The sequence below is a fragment of the Schistocerca americana genome, chromosome 2 (assembly GCF_021461395.2).
Source record: "Schistocerca americana isolate TAMUIC-IGC-003095 chromosome 2, iqSchAmer2.1, whole genome shotgun sequence".
Classification (NCBI taxonomy): Eukaryota; Metazoa; Arthropoda; class Insecta; order Orthoptera; family Acrididae; genus Schistocerca; species Schistocerca americana.
Window position 1 is genome coordinate 32,571,678 of NC_060120.1, and position 22,722 is coordinate 32,594,399.

The following is a 22,722-nucleotide window of genomic DNA, read 5'->3' on the forward strand; positions in this document are numbered from 1 at the left end:
GCTACTGCTGATACAGTGGCAGATTATGAAGATTTAAGTGAGTTTGAACGTGGTATTATAGTCGGCGCACGCGCGATGGGACACAGTATCTCCGAGGTAGCGATGAAGTGGGGATTCCCGTGCGACCATCTCACGAGTGTACCGTGAATATCAGTAATCCGGTAAAACATCAAATCTCCGACATCGCTGCGGCCGGAAAAGGAGCCTGCAAGAACGGGACCAAAAGCGAATGAGGAGAACCGTCCAACGAACACATGTGCAACCGTTTCTGCCGGCCGAAGTGGCCGTGCGGTTAAAGGCGGTGCAGTCTGGAACCGCAAGACCGCTACGGTCGCAGGTTCGAATCCTTCCTCGGGCATGGATGTTTGTGATGTCCTTAGGTTAGTTAGGTTTAACTAGTTCTAAGTTCTAGGGGACTAATGACCTCAGCAGTTGAGTCCCATAGTGCTCAGAGCCATTTGAACCATTTTTTTGCAACCGTTTCGAAAATTGCTGCAGATTTCAATGCTGGGCCATGAAAAAGTGCTAGCATTCAACGAAACATCATCGCTATGGGATTTCGGAATCGAAGGTCCACTCGTGCATCCTTGATGACTGCACGACACAAAGCTCTACGCCTCGCCTGGGCGCGTCAACACCGACATTGGACTGTTGATGACTGGAAACATGTTGCCTGGTCGAGCTGATGGACGCGTTAGGATATGCACACAACCTCATGACTCCATGGACTCTGCATATCAGCAGGGAACTGTTCAGGCTGTGTAATTGTGTAGGGCGTGTGCAGTTGGAGTGATATGGGACCCCTGATACGTCTAGATACGACATGTCCAATGGGCATTTCGACGGACTTGGGCAATTCCAGCAAGACAATGCGACACTCCATACGTCCAGAGTTGCTAGAGTGGCTCCAGGAACATTCTTCTGAGTTTGAACATTTCCGCTGGCCGCCACCCAGTCAGACTTGAACTTTATTGAGTATATCTGGGGTCCCTTGCAACTTGCTTTTAAGAAGGTATCTCCACCCTCTCGTACTCTTACGGATTTATGGACAGCCCTGCAGGATTCATGGTGTCAATTCTCTCCAGCGGTTATTAAGACACTAGTCGAGTCCATGCCACGCCATGTTGCAGCACCTCTGCGTCCTCGTGGGCGCCCTACGCGATATTTTTAGGCAGGTGCACCACTTTCTTAGGCTCTTCAACGTGACTGTCGGTGTTTACAATATTCAGACTACTATATCTCGTAATCGAATTACACTACACTCCTGCAACAAACACCACTGTCGTTCTAATTTAGTGTACTTTAATTGTGGTATTGTCAATAAGCAATGTTCCATTGAAATATTTGTACCTCTTCTAAACAAATACACATTTGGAACTAATAAGACTCTGTGTATGGACTGAATAGGCGGGCCCCTGCCTACCATTTAAATCTGCATATCAATAGCGCCTTCCATTATCGAAATATTTGTTGTGCATGTTTTAGGTTATTCGTCCTGTATACCTCCATCGCACTCGAGCTACGTTCCATATGCGCCGCAGCAATGCCCCCAGAGAAACTTTTTAATCGCCCATTATAATATTTGCTTGACGAATAAACCCGGGGTCCACTTTATTCAACGCCACGTAGGGTATCAGTCTGTTCTGCCTTGGACGTGTTACTCGTTGCTGCAGTATCGTAACCTCGCATCGTCCACCAATGGAGGCAGGCGTCGGGCATACTCATCATCCACCATCAGTGTTCTGCCTAATGGCGGATTTCCACATGGTAGTTCTCCAGGCTGTCCGGTCTTCTGTCGTCCTCTTCACGTCTGCATAATTTCCTCTTCCCTTTATGTCGTCTACCTTCTTGTATCTCCTTCTTACTCTGTCTTTTCCCACAAACCAATCCTTCCAAAGCATGTACTAGCAAGCACTCCCTTCTCAGTGAATGTCCCAACCAGTTCTTTTTCCTTTCTCTTACAACCTTCAGCAGACATCTTCTCTCACCAACCCTTTCCAATACTCTTTCATTACTCATTCTTTCAATCCAGCTTATTCTCTCCATTCTCCTCCACATTCACATCTCAAATGCTTCTAACGTTTTTTCATCCTCTCTTCTCAGAGTCCATGTTTCTGCCCCATATAGTGCCACACTCCAGACAAAACATTTGCCACGGCTTTTGCTTAGTACTTTATCTAATTTGCCACATAAGAGTCTCCTCTTTCTGTTGAATGCCCCCTTCGCTATGGCAGTTCGAGTTTTCACCTCCTGGTGCCATCTCAAGTCTTCAATTATTGTGCTTCCGAGATATTTAAATGCACTTACTTGGCTAATGGTAGATTGTCCTGTTTTTATATTGGACAGTCTGCGTCTTGTACTGATGACCATACTCTTTGTTTTTGCTGTGTTTATTTGCATCCCATATTCCACACAAGCTTCATTCAGATCTTTCAGCATGTTATTCACTGTCCGCTCACTTTCTGCCACTTCTAACAACCCTACCACAACAAAGGTCAAAATTTAATAACGATTGTGGTGTTGCTCACGCTGCTAAATACTGCATTTTCGGGCAATAACAGTCATATTATGTGGCAGGTGTCATTAGAGCACAGTTAATAAAGTCATTTCACGTAATAATGAATAAACTAGGCACTCATCTTTTTGTGTTTCCCACGCTGGTCTCGGTGTAAAATCATGGCTCAATCGTCGAAAATCTAGGTGGTGGTGATTCCAAGCTCAGATGCAAAGAGGCCTAGGTTTTATTCTGCTATATTCAAAAGTTTTGTAGATGCGCTTCACAAACCATTCTTGAAGATTAGACCTTTCAAAGTTAGCACAATGGTGATGTAAAAAAATAATCAGCACTCCGAATTTAAGTTACACTTCTTTTTTATTGCTTTTGTTGCCATAGCACGTAACACACAAAACATCACTTCACAACAGAAAACATACCTGAAAACATCTTCCTCACTGTTAAAGTTCACATTTTATAAGCTGACTAAAATATGGGTCTTTTCAACATGACGTCCAAGACTTGACCTTCTCAAGGTCCGACTCTCTAACAACTGCTTACGCGCCCAAAAATCAAGAGTTACAAGTACGTCAAGGATCATACTGACAAAAGAAAGATTACACATAAGAATAATATCATTGCAACATAAACATATCGATGTATCAAAGTACCTCTACATTAATGAAATCAAATCTGAATGTTGTCTCAGAAATATGTCAACTACTTTACAGAAACACAGTAGAATATTGCTGGTATCGATAGGTTCAGGTGAGGTGCCGTAATTCAAGTACCATTACACACTGATACCATGTCATCAGCAAATCTTATGCATTCTATCCTCTTTCCACCAATACATATTCCTCTTTTCCCATCGGCGATGCTAGAAGTAGGAAAAAGATTCCGGTGAAGTGACGACTTTTTCTGTTGCGGATCATGTACACTCAGAAAAGATCTGTAGAATTTAGACGCACTTTTTTGATAGCTACTTTAGTAATCAGACTCTGAATCTTCCCTCCAGCACGGTGTAGCTAAGCGTAGGTTCTCGGTTTTGAATGCACGAACAGGACCGGGTGAGCTAGAGGGGCGGTTTGGGGGAGCGAGCCAGCCGAAGCGGCTAGGATGAAGGCGGTCGGCCGAACGAGACGGCGCCAAAAGCTGCGCGTGGCGTGGCGTGGCGTGGCTTGCCGCGGCTCCCCCCTCTGCGGCTGCGGCCTGAGCCGGCTGTGCCGAGCCGAGCCGCCGGCGGCTGCCCGCTCCGCAGTCTGCACGCGGTCCGCACGGCGCGCGCACACCCGTCGTCCCGGTGAGTAGCAACAGGTGGCCGGCAACAAGTGCCGCTCTTTGTTTACGTGCCCGCTCTCCACTGCGAAAGCTGCGTGCGGAAATACGGCACGCCTTTCTGCAGATCACTGTGAGATGTCTGGCGGAGGGTGTTTTTTATTTCGGCCTGTACCATACAGGGTCGAGAGTAACCAGAAAGTTTTTGTTCAGTAAGGAGTTGAATATTGTCCGATCGGTATGAGAGGAGTATGAGCTGAACTGCAGAATATTCCTAGCATCTGTATGATAAAACTGGTTCTCGAAATTTTTGAAGCAAGTTTTTGCAGAACTACGGTTTCCTACTGTCACATGTGTTTCGGCACGTGTGCTTCTGTATCGCGGGTCAAACCAGCGTGTGACTGTTCGCTACTCTGCTTTGTGGACCAGTTGTTTTCAGGAGTAAGGATACACCTCCCTCAAAGAAAAACGTTTTATAAACTTGTGCTTTCATCTAAAAAGTTTATGACATACACTTATCTGTATCTGCCAGGAAATGAAATTTCCTTGGTTACATTAAATTAACGGATCGTTACTTCTTCTGTTTTGTTATCAATTTCATTTTACACGCAAACTCAACGACGCCACACCATCAGCTACAGTGGATTTTACAGCTCGAACCTTGAAAAGATATCGCTTACTCTAGCTGGAAACTTGTACACCTAGTGCAAGCGTTTTCCGAGAAATGTGTCTGCATATACCAGTAAACCGAAGCTTTTCATTGTTACACAAGCCTGAATCTGTGTAATTACACCATTTACAGAACAGTACACATTGTCACAATCGCGTATTTTTGTAATAAATCAAAGATGGTTCACCTTCTTGCAAGTACACAGTTAATGTTTCTCTTTAATACATCAACATGTCTCACCACAATTGTGGCATCCTCAGTGGGTCTTTTTCTTTTATTTTTCCTTTTATTTACATTGTTTGTGTCTCATGGCCGTAAACCGAAATTAGTTATAGCTTTAAATTAATCCACGTCATCTTGCCTGTATTTGGCTTTCCTGCGCTGTGGCTGCTTTTTATTTCCCTGCCAAACGTGTTTTCATTGTTTTTTATGTCCATCCTTGTGGCTGATGGTCTGCGGGACTTCGGTCGTTCACTTACGTAATAAAATGAAACATCTACAGCCGTCGTTTCGATGTTACTTTGTTATATTACAACCAGTTTCTGTGACTCAAGACAGCATCTTCAGGCCTTAACTGAGGCTGAGGGGTTGAAATCTAGGCGTATACACGATCCCATCAGTGACCTCCAAGTATGAACTGGCTTCCATAGAATACTGTAAAAGCTATGTTGTTTACTCACTTTTACATCATTCTACGGGAGCCAGTTCATAGGTGGAGGCCAATGATATGATCGTGTGTACGGTTGGTTTTCACCCCCTCAGCGTCAGTTAAGATCTGAAGATGGTATGTTGAGTTACCGAAACTTGTTACAATGTAACAAAATAACATCAATACGACGGTTGTAGGTGTTACATTTCATTATGTGTTTTTGATGCTGTTTGTGTGTTCGGAATGACATTTTCTCCTGTTCATTGGTGTATTCTACGTCTTGCTACTTTGCTATGGCTTGGACACACGTTTCACTGCACAGCTGTCCAAAAACGTAAACTGTGCAGTGCAACCAGTGTCCAAGCCACAGCAAAGTAGCAAGACTTATAATACACCAATTAACAGAAGAAACGTGATTTTAAAAATACAAACAATAACAAAAAGACGTTTCGCAGGAAATTAAAAACCAGCCATTTGGGTATTAAAGAAACACGTGAATTGTGTATTTGCAAAAAGGTGGACCCGTCTTTAATTCGATACTGTTTTTCTGCAAGAACAGGGACTGAGTTAAAAATTCCAAAAGATAGATTCACATATTTGTTTGACATAACTAACTTCGCTTGTCGTCCATTTATAGGGTAGTTAGTCAAAAGCGAGTAATTTTCTACGTTTCAAGAAGTGCACAACTTCTACACTTCTCTGCATTCATGGCAGTCTTCCTACCGCACTGTAACCTGGCAACTGGTGATACTCAAGTCGTACGTTGCATCTAACATTGCTGCCCATTAATACGTAACTTGGAGAGTAATTGTCGTGCTACACTTCCCTGTGGAACACGCAGTGTGGTTGCTGTTTGTTTAAATCAGCGTGAAGTGCACAGCAGAAGATATTCCTTTTGTACCAGGATTACGTGATTTCGCACTCAGGCCGTTTACGTATGAGACGCGCCTGTTTGTGTGCTTGTGAGCGTAGTGTAGGTACGCTAAACGTACGTTTTCATTTTTTCTCGTACAGCCAACTGTAGTTAACCGGTTCTTGAACGCAGTTTACGAAAAAGTAGAGATTTTTTCCCTTGCTGTCGCTTTCAGTTTGTTTACACACCGAAATGTGCAATACAATAATATTAGTAAAAGAAATCCATGTAGGTCAAGAAATTAAAGATACCTTTTTATAGGATTGAATCTTAGTTACTTCCGGAATTACAATGGAATCGTAGTAAGTTATTGTCACCGTAAATGCAAACGACGTTTACAGGACTTTGAGCAAAAATTGTATCCTTCTAAGCATACGGTACTTCCTAACTGCCGTCGATTTTTCTTGGATGTAACAGCGATATTTGTATAAAATCTTCGCTTGTGTTCTTAGTGTAGTAAATAGTAGTATCCCATAAATGAAGTTAGGACAAATGAAAGTTCAGAAACAAAACTATTAACTATTCATGACTGACTACAACACAGAAAGACAGTATTCCGTCTGTATTGACCACACCGCCAGCTTCGTCCTTCTGGCCTTCCGGAGTAACAGAATGGTCAAGGACCTGCATTTTTCACCATCATGCTGCAACTGTAAGTCCTTCTCTATGCGAAATCATTACTTCTCACGCCACTTTCTGAGTGTGGTTCTCAATGTCCTTTCCCTCTTCGTCTTTAGCTTAGCAAGTAACAGTAAGGACAACTTCTCTGGACCCGAAAGACAATGTTCAGTCAACAACCATGATTTATTGACAGTATATGAGGTCATCTATGGTTTCGTACAAACCGTCAGCTCTGGGCATCATCAATGGAACTTTTTTGTCCGATCGCTATAACCTTGAGATGGTCCTCCAAGATACAATGATGGAACGCTTTACAAGACTATCGTTATAAAATTTCACACTTACTATTGCTCTCATACATTATTGAGAGAGAAAAAATAAAAAAAACACACAGCTACAGTATTCATCTCTTCGACTTTTTTTGTGTTATTTTCGCTCGTCACTTCTGCCTACGACGTTCATCAGTGTAACCAAATAGAAATCTGTCACGCTATTCGTATGTTAGCGCACGTGGCAACATTTCTCAAGACTTTAAGGTAGGCGTTGTATATCCCTGTGTTTCCCGTGCCAGAACATAAGCCACTGTTTAACTGATTTCTTTATTTCCCTCTCTACAACCGTTGCTTTGCTCCCTTTTATTTTTCTATCGCTTTTGCACTTATAAAATTTAGATGCTCATGTGTTTTGATGCCTGGGTTCTTGTCCTTTTCTCCTTCTTTTTATTATTTCGTACCGTTCCGGGGGCAACCAGGGACAGAATATTGAAAAAAAATGGGACCGAGAAGACGTGTACGGATGATAAATGAACTATCTAAAAAAACTGTATGAATTAATAAAAACTTAATAAAATTCTTAGATGTCTGTCGTCCATTTAACTGGAAGTGCGAATGCCGTAGGAAATTACTCTCTCTCTCACACACACACACACACACACATTAACATATCTGTTTATTGTTTATGCAAGTGAGTACCTCCCATTGTTTTGACATGTAATCTTTTCCAGTGCAGAGATAATTATCGTAGTGAGGGCCAGGTTTGGGTATCCTGTTCATAGCAAGCTGCCTCCTACGATAACCAGTCGACGAGTTTTTTTAATGACTTTGTCTGTCACGGAAGTTAAAGTATCATCATTGTAAAACTTTTGTCCTCTGTAACCCCACCACCGGCATTTCCTGTCAGTTCCTCACTCACTTTTGACGCCCATCCGCTTAGTTCTTCCCCATGAACATTCTTACGTCACGAAACTAAAATCGGCGCCTATCTACAAATCACTAATCCCCTGATTTACTCGTCGGCGTAACTACAAACACTCTACGGTCCTTTTCACTGGTGTCATGTTTTAGGCATTCAGAAATTGAATCACTGGCCGAATTTCAGATCCGAACTCCTTAGTTTTGTTTTATTTTGTGACTCCCTCCCACCTCCGCTCCCTCCCTCGTCTCCTCCACATTCTTACACGTCTTACAGCAAAACATAAATAATGTATATTCGTATCGCAAATTACAGCCTTTGCTTAGTGCATGTGTTAAGAACCACACAGCAGTCTAGCCACTATTTGAAAACGTAACTTTCTTTTGATATGATCAGTTCATCTGGCTCATTGTATGGGTAAGCGTGTCATTGGAGTGTATTAGTGTTCGAGGAAGGAGCAATGAATAATTGATCACCATCTACCGCAGCACATTCAGTGGCCACTGCTGGGAAGATGGACTCATGCAGTGGCCACCAGGGAGGTGCATGCATAAACTGGTTTGGTGGAGCACGTCGTCTGCAAACATTTACCTCACGGACGCTGCGTCTGCAGTTCGTTGACTTCCTGCATTTGTTTACATCCCGTACAAGAGGTGTGTGTATGTGTGTCTGGAGATAAGGGCGGCAGTGTCTTCTGTCGTTCTGCATGGAAACAGAAACGAGATTAGCGTTTAACATCCCGCCGACGGTGAAGTCATTAGAGGCGGAGCACAAGCTCGGTTTGAGGAAGGAGATCGGCCGTCTCCTTTACAAAGGGACCACCCAGGCATTTCCGTTAACAGATTTATGGAAACCACATAAAACCAAAGCGAACTGGCCGAACGGGTTTTGAACACCAGTCCTCCCCAATGAGAGGCAAATGTTTTAACCACTGCGCATCTTTGCTCGGTGTATAGAACTAGTTATTCTCTTTCTCTGAGCAAACGAAAAATTGTTCAACAAATTCTGTTTTTTACACTCGGTACTTCTTACCTTTCCGGAGGGCTAACCTAAAAGAATACGGAGAAAGCCGCGAGAGGCAGACACTACACCTTTACCTATTCCAAAATGCGGATTCGTCCTTAGAGATACGCCCTTCAATTTGTCAGGCAGTACATTAAATTCGCGTACTGGTTTCCGCCGCGTTTTCTTTACTGTCACACACAGATTCTCAGTTCTACGCTCTTTACAGTTTCTGCAGGTTTGTCAACATTTGCCTAAAGCGTTTGCTTACCAGTCTGTGACACTAAAAAGTCTGAAAATTACCCAAGAAAACTGCAACTGCCGCGCAGTGTTACTTGTAAAACTGCCATCTGCCGCCGGCCGGAGTGGCCGAGCGGTTCTAGGCGCTACAGTCTGCAACCGAGCGACCGCTACGGTCGTAGGTTCGAATCCTGCCTCGAGCATAGATGTGTGTAATGTCCTTAGGTTAGTTAGTAATAAGTACTTCTACGTTCTAGGGGACTGATGACATCAGAAGTTGAGTCCCATAGTGCTCAGAGCCATTTTTTTGTCATCTGCCACTCCCATCCCAACCGGATTCCCAATCTCCATTGTCTTCCCATTCACTTTCCGGTCGTGTTCTATTCCGCTGCAATTGTTATAATTTTTGACGGTCTGTCTAGTGTCTGAAATCGCCAACGCACTTTGTTCACATATGTAAACTCTACAATCTGTACCTGGTATCTACCGCTTCTATACCAGCCCTAAACTGAACGAAGCCAGAAAATCTCTTTCTTCCAGCAAAAAACCATACTGATAAGTCGGATACGCTACGGATCTTAGATGCGTAAAGAAAGACATGTTATCTCCTAAGAAGGTATTAACCAAATACTAAACAGGCTCTTACTGGGGAACGTAAGAATATTTCGCAAGAAAGTACATTTCGTCAATATACGTATATTAAATGATTAAGCCATTCTAGGTGTATAGGAGACAAGAACATTTCGTGCTCCAAATACACTATAAATTATAGTCTAACGAAAAGGAAACGAAACTGTTCACATTACTAAGGAACGAATTGTTATGACGTATCACTGCGCGACTTTTTTTAAAGCTACAGCTGCGAAAAGTTCATCAAATTCGATCAATTCAATGGCAGTGGACGGGCCATTTAGTGCTGATGCGTTGTCGCTTTCCGCCGTAAAACGAAGACCAATATCAAAGATACGAGATGATGCAAATTACGTAGTTGCCCTTTGAAATGTGGTGCTGCAGAACAATGCCGAAGATTAGATGGGTAGATCAACTGACCAATCGCGACGTACTGAGAACAATAAGAGAGGAAAGATGGAATTTTTTCATATAAAGTGATTGTTGGAGATTGTTACGTGAAATAAACTGCTGATGGTATGGAGCAACCAGCCATTAATTGGTTTTGGGTCACTTTATTCAGAAAGTACCGTTACCGGTTTCGTATTTACACAATTGACCATCAGAAGGCTTTCACGGTTTTGTCAAATCAAATGATACGTTGGTTTACTCATGACTTGCCCTAGAATAAACAATAATTCGCAACTACGAACGTGTAATAAAGATGCTTGCGGTATAGTCTTGGATTAGAATGTAACTTAAGTGAAATTTCCGTCTGGGACATTTGTCTTCACAGGTTTCCTCCAACGAACTATATTCGTAATGTTGGTTGTATTTTCACAATCACAGACGACGGTTTGCACTCTTAAACATTTTCTTATGGTCACTTACATTATATTTAAACAAATACAGTGTGTTTAATAAGTACAGTCCGCACAAACTACGTTGATGGCTCTGAGCACTATGGGACTTAACATCTATGGTCATCAGTCCCCTAGAACTTAGAACTACGTAAACCTAACTAACCTAAGGACAGCACAGAACTACGTTGACACTCGCTCTGTGGCTGATAGGAGAGACCGTAAATTGGAAATGCTGAGTGTCACCTTTGTGTGCGCGGATAACATACGAGTGTCAAAGATGCTGCGGTACAACGATATATTACAAAGATATGGCATTTTGGGAAAGGGAGCGTAAATTACCGTTATCTTAAATTCAAAAATTATTTTAAGTTAGACGCAGGGCATTAAATAAAATTAGATGATGGGATCTTGTGGATTACAGCATGACAAACGTATTTTACAAAATGTCCAAGAAATATATGTGGATAAGAAATTAGCCGGCCGGTGTGACCGTGCGGTTCTAGGCGCTTCAGTCTGGAACCGCGCGACCGCTACGGTCGCAGGTTCGAATCCTGCCTCGGGCATGGCTGTGTGTGATGTCCTTAGGTTAATTAGGTTCAAGTAGTTCTATGTTATAGGGGACTGACAACCTAAGATGTTAGGTCCCATAGTGCTCAGAGCCATTTGAACCATTTTTTTGATAAGAAATTGTGTGAAGTCCTTATGTCCTATTTGAAAAATGATGATGACAGTACATTAAAATTTGTTCATATTTACTGCCATGGCATTATTTACTGTTAAGAGTAGCTTGTAAAACAAGTTTGTAACGGTGTAATTCACAAAATCCCATATAACTGTATTTTATGATCTACATTTAATGCCAAATACTTCTTCGATGTAAGGTGAGTAATTCATGCTTCCTTTCCCAAAATGCCATGTGTGTGTAATATATCATTGTATCGCAACATATTTGATATTCATTTACATTGTAAACAGTCTATTTGATTTCATATGTTGTGAGTCAAAACATGTGTTGCACACTGGAAATTTGTTTCGTGACCAAACGGAAGCTCTTCATGATGCGAATCGACTTCTATGGTTGAGAAAATAAAACCAACTTTACTGATACGATTTACTGAAGGAAAACTATGAAAACAAATACTCCCGACGCACATTTCACGTTGGATTCCAACACAAGTCTGTGCCGCAACAATCTTTATACCACGTTTGTAATTGTGAGTTACTGTCCGTCCTAGGCCAGTAAAGAAATGCACCCCACGTGGCGTCGAATGTGATGAGAGCTGCACCAAGGCGGCCGGACCTGCCCCGCAAGGGGCTTCCCGGCCAAAGACGCCAAACGCTCACTTCCATTTTCCATTTGCTTTGACGTTAATATGAAAACCATCTCATGTCAAATTATATAAATTTGAAACCGGCAACGATAATTTATCAAGAAGTAACCTAAAACCAATATGTGTCTGGTTGCTGCACACCATTAACAATGGAGAGAAAAGAGTTTCAATGCAAAACTTGACTAAAATAAGGGTTAGATTGATAAGATACATCCCATGGCATAAAACAAATTTTAATTTGGTGACGGTCGCCTTGAAAAAATATCCATTTGAGCCGGCTCATATCTGCAACCATTTCGTCCACTGCTCAAAACATTTGTGCATGTCGTTTTCTGTGAGGCTGCTCAAGGTATCCATCGTTTCTGCCTTCCAAGTAGATATTTATAGTGAACTATTCGTCGTGGTCTCCTAGTTAATTTCGAAGGGGTATTCCACACCATAATGCCTGGACCACCAAAACGGTCAAAAAATGGCTCTGAGCACTATGGGACTCAACATCTGTGGCCATAAGTCCCCTAGAACTTAGGACTACTTAAACCTAACTAACCTAAGGACATCACACACATCCATGCCCGAGGCAGGATTCGAACCCGCGACCGTAGCAGCCGCGCGGTTCCTGACTGAGCGCCTAGAACCGCTAGACCACCGCGGCCGGCAAAACGATCATGTTCGTTAGTGGTCCTGGTTGCACTACGTGCGCCCACCTCTCCCCATATCACAATACGTCCAGAATCACTACCCACACTGAGTATGCTCCCATCCGAGGTGATGACGGAGCCCCACTCCTCGTTGGTCCAGACCCTATGACCTCGGCACCATCACAAATGGTGCCGCCGATGAGCGGGTGTCAACAGAACTCTGTGTACTGGTCATCGGACAAAGAGACTACTCCCGTGCAGTCGCTGTTACCGCTGTGGACCGAGAGTCTGCGTGATTTGCAGTCTTGTTAAGTGTGGTTCCAATGGCACCCACCATATGACGTGGGTCCCTACTTTCCTGTTGTACAATGTAGCGGTAACCTGCTGCTGTAGTGGACCACCTTCTCACCATGCATTTGAAGCAATGTTGTGAGCAATACAGAACTCCTCGGCTATAGTAGTCACAATTAGTCTGATGATTCCGTATGGAGCCAGCCGTATGTTGTCTCCGGGCCGTGTTGCAATAAAGACCACCACCAAAGTGTTGCAATAAAGAACACCACCAAAGTGCACCGTAACTGCTGGCTGAATGACACACTGTTCCTCGCTTTGTGGGATCAGCCCCATTTGGTACTATAGTCTGACATCACGCCATGTAACGTCCAACTTTCTATGCGAGATTGGGAGGTTCCGGCAACGTTCTCCCGCAGCCTTATTCATTTCCATCGAGTTGTTAATATCGGTATGCATGCGACAACATGTGTACCTATAGGTTGCAAAATGCCGCACATAAAGGGTCCTATTGGTGATAAAAAAAAAGGTAGCGTTAAATGTTTTGAATAGCCCTAGGGCTAGGGACCACTTCCATACCCAACAAAAGGATCACCTTAGTGTCGCCATCCCACAGTAAAGGATCAAAATATGAATATTACACACTTCCTCTTGCTTAGCAAATAGAACAAGTCGGCTGGTCTTTTTGCACTTGATGTGGTCTACTGTGGGATTAATGGGGCTTCTGGAGACACCATTACTCCATGGTCCATCCCTCAGAAAACCCCAAAATAGGATATTCTACTGTACTTTCATCGTCACCTGCGAACCAAAACCGAGTCGGGGATTCCAAGCAGAAATAAAAATAATAAATAACTGCAACAAATTGCTCAAATTTATCCAGAAGACCCATCTCCCCATTTTCAAAACTCTTTATCCGTTACGGAGAAACAATCCAAGAGCTTGTTTTTAGGTACCAAAACCTAGCCGTGGATTGCAAGAAGGCTATGCACACCAAGTGGCAATAATTTTTACGATGTATTCCTAAGCTCCCGAGCCGGCCGGAGTGGCTGAGCAGTTGTAGGTGCTACAGTCTGGAACCGCGCGGCCGCTACGGTCGCGGGTTCGAATCCTGCCTCGGGCATGGATGTGTGTGATGGCCTTAGGTTAGTTAGGTTTAAGTAGTTCTAAGTTCTAGGGTACTGATGACTAAAGTAGTTAAGTCCCATAGTGCTCAGAGCCATTTGAAACATTTTTTAAGCTCCCGAAATCGTACAGGTTTGAAAATTTCCTTGATAACTTTATCCGTTTCCGGAATACAAACGTTTAAGGTTACCCTACCTGTACACGTAAAATACGCACATACAATTCAGTGTGAGGTAAAAACGTAGTTTATAAAATGAAATAGCACGGGGAAACTTGCTGTAAAGTGTCTGCGTTATCACCTGGGAATCCCGTGTTGTAGTACTGAAGCACATGCAAAATTTTTGTTCACGTAAAATCCGGTCTGAGGTGTAAAATCAGTTTTGCTTTATTTCATTTTCATATAATCAAACTATCTAAATTTTACTGAAGAATACATTTCTTTTCATGTCAGTTACATGCCCAGATGGGCAAAGAAGGCAACCGGCGGAAATATGCTCCTACCGGAGCACTAAAAATACAAATACGTTCCCGACTATGATTGCAAAATGGGGTTGCAGCTGACTAACTGTACTTTCCCGACCAGATTCAAAAATTTTAGCATCCGAACATATTCGCACTTATTTATGCAGAGGCTGTGTTATACAAAGAGCGAATGAGATAACAACAGGGTGAGAGAAAGAGAGAAAAGAGAGGGACACGGTGGCAGTGGAACATAGTTGACGGTGACAGAACAATGCTAGGAAAAGAGTGAACATATTCGAATTTTTTGTGCTCCGATAGAAGCATTTTTGGCTGGCTCTGAGCACTATGGGACTTAACATCTATGGTCATCAGTCCCCTAGAACTTAGAATTACTTAAACCTAACTAACCTAAGGACATCACACAACACCCAGTCATCACGAGGCAGAGAAAATCCCTGACCCCGCCGGGAATCGAACCCGGGAACCCGAGCGCGGGAAGCGAGAACGCTATCGCACGACCACGAGCTGCGGACGAAGCATTTTTCCGCGGGTATTATCTTACTTCATTTAGCTCATTATACACTGATCAGCCAGAAGATTATGACACCTACCTAATAGCAGGTATGTGCACCTTCGCCACGGATAATAGGGGCGACGCGTCGTGGCTTGGAAGCAACGATTCCTTCGTAGGTCGCAGGAGGGAGCTGGCACAACATCTGCACACACAAGTCACCTGATTCCCGTAAATTCCGGGGAGGGTGGCGATGAGCTCTGAAGGCACGTTCACTCACATCCCAGATGTGTTGGATCGGGTTCAGATCCGGCGAGATCGAGAGCCAGCACTTGCCTCTGTGTTCCTCGAACCATACCATCACGCTCCTCGCCTTGTTACATTGCGCATTACCTTGTTGAAAAAAGCCACAGCCGTCGGAAACACAATGGTCATGAAGAGGGGGAAGTGGTCTGCAATCAGTGTGCGGTACTCCTTGGCGGTCACGATGCCTTGCACGAGCTGCCATGGTCTCATGGATGCCCACGCGAATATTCCCCAGAGCATAATGGAGCCGACGCCAGTTTTTCTCCGCCCCACAGTACAGGTGTCAAGGAGATGTTTCGCTGGAAGACGACGGATCCCCCCCTCCCCATCGGCATGATGAAGAAGGTATCAGGATTCATAAAGCCATGCAATGCTCTGCCACTGCTACGCCTAGGTCCAGTGCCGATGATCGCGTCCCCGTTTCAGTCATTGTTGCCGACGACGTAGTGTCAGCATTGACTCATGGTTGGTGGTTCAAATGGCTCTGAGCACTATGGGACTTAACTTCTGAGGTCATCAGTCCCCTAGAACTTACAACTACTTAAACCTAACTAACCTAAGGACATCACACACATCCATGCCCGAGGCAGGATTCGAACCTGGGACTGTAGCGATCGCGCGGTTCCATACTGCATACTGTAGCGCCTAGAACCGCACGGCCACCTCAGCCGGCGTTTATGTTAGATTCTCGCAGGTTCTCAAAGGCGACAAACGCTGATTTCCTCCCTGTAGCCTTTTCCCCAGGCGCCTGGGACTGGGTGGTGAAGGGAAAGCGAGATGCAGATGGCCGGGAATGCCGGAGCGTCCCGCACGAGACGTGAAAGCGACGCTGGCTAGCGCGGCGCCGCGTTCCGGCATGACAAATACCCGCACACCACAGCGCACGTCAGCGCACGCGCGCGCGGCCTCCCTGGGTTACGCAAGGCAGGCAGCTACTACCGCGTATCCACGGCAACCGCGGCGCCTCGCTGTTTCCGGCGACTTCAGAGCTGTAAACCGGTATGCACCGAGCAAATTTGTCGGGAACGGGAAAAACCCAGGCTGGAATAAATTTCTTTCATTTCCGTCAATGATCGTAAAATTTTTGGCCCTTAGACTGCCGGTTTCGGTCAGCAACAAGCATCTTTAGATGTTTTTCCCTCACTTATCTTCTCACTGCTCCCTGTAACTTATCTGTTGTATGCTGAAATACCTGTGTTACGATTTGGATTACTTGCTGCAGCTGTTGCAACACGCTTACATGACTGTTCAGTCAGTTACATACTGAATTTAAAAATTATCAATTTTTAAAAAATTTCAAAATTAAATATCTCGAAAACAAAGATCGATAGAGGAATGCAGTAAACGGTATGTTTATTGTGAAAGCTGTAAGAAGTGTATACAGCAGTTTGAAATAATAGTTACAAAAGCTGCTAACAGATGGCGCTGTAATCGCCATACGTAATGCCTAGTATAAATAGTGATCCGAAGCCCAGAGCAATCAGTTCAACTATTGAAACGTGAAAGGAGGTTAGCGTACCGAAGGAAGAGATTAAAACCATGTACTCCATTGAACAACGCGTTTTTCTGGTGCTAGAGTACCACAGGTTAGAAGAGAGTCCTACAGCAACAAGGCGAAGTTTTCAAGCACGATTTAATGTTCCAAAAGGACCCGATGCGAAAACTATTCGTACGCTCTTCGCAAAATTCAAATGAACAGGCAGCGTAACTGATGATCTAGTGGGGCATGTTGGCAACAAGCAAACTGCAGTTACGCCTGAAAATATCGCCACAATTTCTGGAATTATTCAGAAAAATCCAATGTCATCCGTCCGTAGAATTGCATCTGAGACTGGTTTGAAGCGTTCCAGCACGCAGAAAATACTGAGAAAGAGCCTACACATGTTTCCATTCAAAATTCAAACGCACCAGGCCATATCCGTACGAGCTGTGCAACAAAGGTTTGCCTTTGCTAATCAGATGCTCACAATGATTGATGGTGAAGGATTTGATGTTGGCTGCATCTGATTTACAGATGAAGCACACTTCCACCTGAATGGATACGTGAATAAGCAGAACTGGTGATTTTGGGGTTCCGAAAAGCCATATTGGTGTGAAGCGAAACCCCTATATTCTCCTAAAGTTACTGTGTGGGCTGCAGTATGCAGCAGAGGCATTATTGGCCCTTTTTTCATTCGAGAAACGGTCACTGGTGCACGTTACGTTGCAATTTTGGAACAATTTTTGTCGCCACACAGCAAGCGTTAGAGGATCGACCAGGTACTGAATGGTTTATGCAAGATGGAGCCCGACCACATCGGACCGAACAAGTGTTTCGCTTTCTTGAGGAACACTTCGGGAATCGAGTCATTGCTTTGGAATATCCCAAATTTACTGGTGCAGGCATGGATTGGCCTCCATATTCGCCGGATTTGACTCCCTGTGACTTTTTCTTTGTGGGGCACAGTGAAAGACATGGTCTACCCGAAGCATCCCACCACGCTGGACGAGCTTGAATCGGCGATCTCTGTGGCATGTGAATCCATTTCGGTTGAGACACTACGAAATGTGATGGCGAATTTCATTCTTCGTTTGCGCCACCTCTGTAGTGCCAATGGTGAACATTTTGATAACATTGTGATGTGATTGTTTGCAAAGAATGTTTTCAGACGATTATTTCACTTATGTATGCTGATATGACCTGTACAGTGTACAGCGCCATCTGTTAGCAGCTTTTGTAACTATTATTTTAAACTGCTGTATAAACTTCTTACAGCTTTCACAATAAACATACCGTTTACTGCATTCCTCTATCGATCTTTGTTTTCGAGATATTTAATTTTGGAATCAGGGAGCCCTTTTCTGGACACCCTGTGAAAAGATCGTTCGAGAGTGGACACAAGTCTGAAACTAGTCACCAGCGATAAATAGAACAGACTTCCTAATGCAGCTTACGACGATACTCCAACCATTTCTTTCATTAAAGATAAAGTTGTGGTCCCACTTATAAAATGACTTTTATCTTAATAATATGAATATTTATATATGTGTTTGGAGAGACAGAGAGAGAGAGAGATTGATTTTGGCTGAGACTTTAAGTCGTAACTGGTACCTGAATTTTGGTCGCTGCCTCCTTGAATGATCAGCTTCTGCACCAGTTGGTGACGTATTACAGTTTGGAGGAAGTTATTGTTCTTTAAGGTTTAAAATACAACTCTGTTAGTTACTTGGCCGTATTGCGGATAACTTTGAGCCCAAGCTTTCGTAGTTTTTCGTACCTAAGGGACCAGTGTTGTAAGTAAATAAGATCAAACAGCAATCTGCTTTTCGTGAGAAAAGGAGATTGCTTCGCACACAAACTTCCTTCATATTACACGTCCTGCTACATCAAAATTGGTCAGTGGAGTTCAGCACCATACTATTGTACAAGAACATAATCCAATTACTGTAATTAAGAAATTATGAGAGGTTGTTACTTATCGAATGAAAACTATAGAGACTGCATTTCTTTCCTTGTATTTTAGTGAACTTTGTACACTTACAATTCTGTCGATTGATAGACGGCGACCGGTCGGAGTGGCCGTGCGGTTCTAGGCGCTACAGTCTGGAGCCGAAGCCGAGCGACCGCTACGGTCGCAGGTTCGATTCCTGCCTCGGGCATGGATGTGTGTGATGTCCTCAGGTTAGTTAGGTTTAATTAGTTCTAAGTTCTAGGCGACTGATGACCTCAGATGTTAAGTCCCATAGTGCTCAGAGCCATTTGAACCATTTAATAGACGGCGACGCCAATGAAGTTCACCTCCTTTTCCAAAAACAAGGTATTTCTATCCTTCACTTCCCGAAAATTTGTATACATAAATGTTTGGCAACTCTTACACATACTTTATTCGGTTTTATCACTGAAATATCAATTTTCATTAAATGTAACAATACATTCTAAGCGACGGCCTGGCAACACGCCCTCTTTCCTCAAGATACAGATTAACAGTCCTCTTTTTCTTTCTTCTTTTTTTTTTTTAGGGTCCATATTCGAAGATTCACAACTACTATCTTTGCGGGGATTGCGCGCTAAAGAGTTTCTTGCTTTTTGAATCACATTTACGTTTACGGTATTTACATACATTACGGAGCTTCTCAGAATAAAATCAGACACAAATCAGTTTTTTTTTTTTATTTTTAAAGCAGTGAGGCACACATAACATTACACACTTCACCTCCGGCTTGCTGGAGATCCATAATCTTCAGATCTGTTTTACGACATGTCCTAATATAATGGAGCCACAGTGGCATTATATTAGAACATGTTGTAAAACAGATCTGAAGATGGTCGCTGCGACCTGGACCGCTAATCTAAGATCAAAAGTTTTGTGATCATTCACGGAAATAAAAGAAATTTATTCTACATTTCTGGATGACTGTTTAATCCGCGACTAAGTGGCAAGTCTTGAAGACCCACCGTGTCAGAAAGTTGCTACGAATGCATCCAGATTCAGGCAAATTCGCAGTCCAACTGACAAACAGGAGATTAACGAAACCAAAGTTAGTTTAAAGAGAACAATGCGAGAAGCGTTCGATGAATTCGAAAGCCAAATTTTGTTAACCGATATAATAAAAAATCTCAAGTACTTTTTGTCATGCGTAAAGTCAGTGGGCGCCTTGAAATCATCATCGCCAGTACTGGCACCGAAACGGAAGATAAAAGAGGGAAGCCAAAATACAGATGCCGATGGTACTGTTACCGACGACTGTGCCGCTAAAACGGAGTTACTGAACGCAGCTTTCCGAAATTCTTTCACCAGGGAAGACGAATGGAATATTCCAGAATTTGAAACACGAACAGCTGCTACCATGAGTTTCTTAGAAGTATATACCCTAGGGGTTGGGAAGCAACGCAAATCGCTTGATACGGGCAAGTCTTCAGGTCCAGATTGTATACCGATTAGGTTCCTTTCAGATTACGCTGATACAATAGCTCCCTACTTAGCAATCATATACAACCGCTCGCTCACCGATAGATCTGTACCTACAGATTGGAAAATTGCGCAGGTCGCACCAGTGTTTAAGAAGGGTAGTAGGAGTAATCCATCGAACTACAGACCTATATCATTGACGTCGGTTTGCAGTAGGGTTTTGGAGCATATACTGTATTCAAACATTATGAATCACCTCGAAGGGGACGATCTATTGATACGCAATCAGCATGGTTTCAGAAAACATCGTTTTTGTGCAACGCAGCTAACTCTTTATTCGCACGAAGTAATGGCCGCTATCGACAGGGGATCTCAAGTTGATTCCGTATTTCTAGATTTCCGGAAAGCTTCTGACACCGTTCCTCACAAGCGACTTCTAATCAAGCTGCGGGCCTATGGGGTATCGTCTCAGTTGTACGACTGGATTCGTGATTTCCCGTCAGGAAGGTCGCAGTTCGTAGTAATAGACGGCAAATCATCGAGTAAAACTGAAGTGATATCAGGTGTTCTCCAGGGAAGCGTCCTGGGACCTCTTCCTAAACTATATAAATGACCTGGATGACAATCTGTTCTCTTAGGTTGTTCGCAGATGATGCTGTAATTTACCGTCTAGTAAGGTCATCCGAAGACCAGTATCAGTTACAAAGCGATTTAGAAAAGATTGCTGTATGGTGTGCCAGGTGGCAGTTTCCGCTAAATAAATTGCGTTTCATTGGCAGGACACTTAGAAGATGCAACAAGTCCACTAAAGAGACAGCTTACACTACACTCGTTCGTACTCTGTTAGAATATTGCTGCGCGGTGTGGGATCCTTACCAGGTGGGATTGACGGAGGACATCGAAAGGGTGCAAAAAAGTGCAGCTCGTTTTGTATTATCACGTAATAGGGGAGAGAGTGTGGCAGATATGATACGCGAGTTGGGATGGAAGTCATTAAAGCAAAGACGTTTTTCGTCGCGGCGAGATCTATTTACGAAATTTCAGTCACCAACTTTCTCTTCCGAATGCGAAAATATTTTGTTGAGCCCAATCTACATAGGTAGGAATGATCATCAAAATAAAATAAGAGAAATCAGAGCTCGAACAGAAAGGTTTAGACGTTCGTTTTTCCCACGCGCTGTTCGGGAGTGGAATAGTAGAGAGATAGTATGACTGTGGTTCGATGAACCCTGTGCCAAGCACTTAAATGTGAATTGCAGAGTAATCATGTAGATGTAGATCTTCCGAAACTGTTTCGGCATGTGTTGTGGATTGCTCTTCCCATTATAGACGGCTGTCATCTTGAGCCGGCCGCGGTGGCCGAGCGGTTCTAGGCGCTTTAGTCCGGAGCCACGGGACTGCTACGGTCGCAGGTTCGAATCCTGCCTCGGGCATGGGTGTGTGTGATGTCCTTAGGTTAGTTAGGTTTAAGTAGTTCTAAGTTCTAGGGGACTGATGACCTCAGATGTTAAGTCCCATAGTGCTCAGACCCATTTGAACCATTTTTTGTCATCTTGTGGCGTTTTCTGCTACTTCCATCATTGTCGCTGTCTGAATTTTCGTTGCCCAATTTTTCTGAACTCCATATCGTAATTCGGTGTCCCCTTTCACCCATCGCACAAACACCGAAGTGGCAGATATTGAGATAAGGATTTGCAGTGTAGAAAATCAATTAAAATCGGACAACAGTGGAAAAGCATCTGGATCTGATATCCCCGTAACACTATACATACACGAAAGAGTCTGATTCCCTCCTAGCACGTCTATCGTAGGTCGTAGTAACGAAGAGTACAAGCGGCCGGAATAAAAACGCAGCTGAAGAATAATCGTCAGGCAGGTGGACGTCTACGAAAAAGGTGAATTGCTTTTTCATGTAGTTTATTGCCTTTCCCTTCGATGATGATGTTCTCAGTGACCGAAACCGGTAGAGAGTAAAGATTTAGTTATACAGATGGTGGTTAAAAATGCATCTATTTAAATAATTATGACCTATATCGCCGATGTTAATCTGTAGCGATATTATGGGATACGTATAATACTAACGCGTTACGACATTTTCGGAGAACGAAACTCTCCTCTACAGAAATCAACATGGACTGCGTAAGCATAGCTCTTGCAAATCCTAATTCGCTATCATTATCCATGAAATCCAGAACGCCATCGACAAAGACTCCAAGATTGATGCCGTGCTCCTTGATTTCCGCAAAGCATTCGACAGTTCCAGACTGTCGTTTAGGGGGAAAAAAATCATCTTCACCATTAATATCCAGCAGCTCCGCACAACACTTAGCAACTATGTTCCAGTGCTTTGTGCTGCTACTTGATACTGACTAGCAGTTAATGAATTCGAATGAAATTAGCAACTGTAAACGGATAATGACAGCCTATGCTAAATATTAGTATTCGTATACCGGACCATGCTTCGGGGTACGCAAACTCTTCTAGAATTTATCTTAGTCACAATTACGTAGTATAGCTTCTTGATAGACTAATAATGAAAAATTTGAGGAGCTCCTAGCCTTTTATCCAATCCGACCAACAACTGAGTTGTTAAATCATAACATAGTTGATCACAGAAATGTAAAATCAAATGAGCTCTT

General features: G+C 43.4%; 1 protein-coding gene across 7 annotated transcripts in view; it reads left to right on the forward strand.

Moving 5' to 3' along the window:
* Window positions 1-22,722, forward strand: part of LOC124589717 (inward rectifier potassium channel 4-like) — a 705,609-nt gene that overhangs the window by 594,181 nt on the left and 88,706 nt on the right. For 2 of the 7 annotated variants that reach the window (XM_047131585.1, XM_047131583.1), the window contains exon 7: window positions 3,559-3,632. The exons of the other annotated variants lie outside the window; for them this stretch is intronic. Coding sequence is in view for 1 of the 2 variants with exons in the window: in XM_047131583.1 (XP_046987539.1) it covers window positions 3,559-3,573 (15 nt within the window). In the remaining variant the exon portion in view is untranslated. Of the gene's footprint in view, window positions 1-3,558; window positions 3,633-22,722 lie in introns of those variants that run through there. 7 annotated transcript variants of the gene reach the window in all.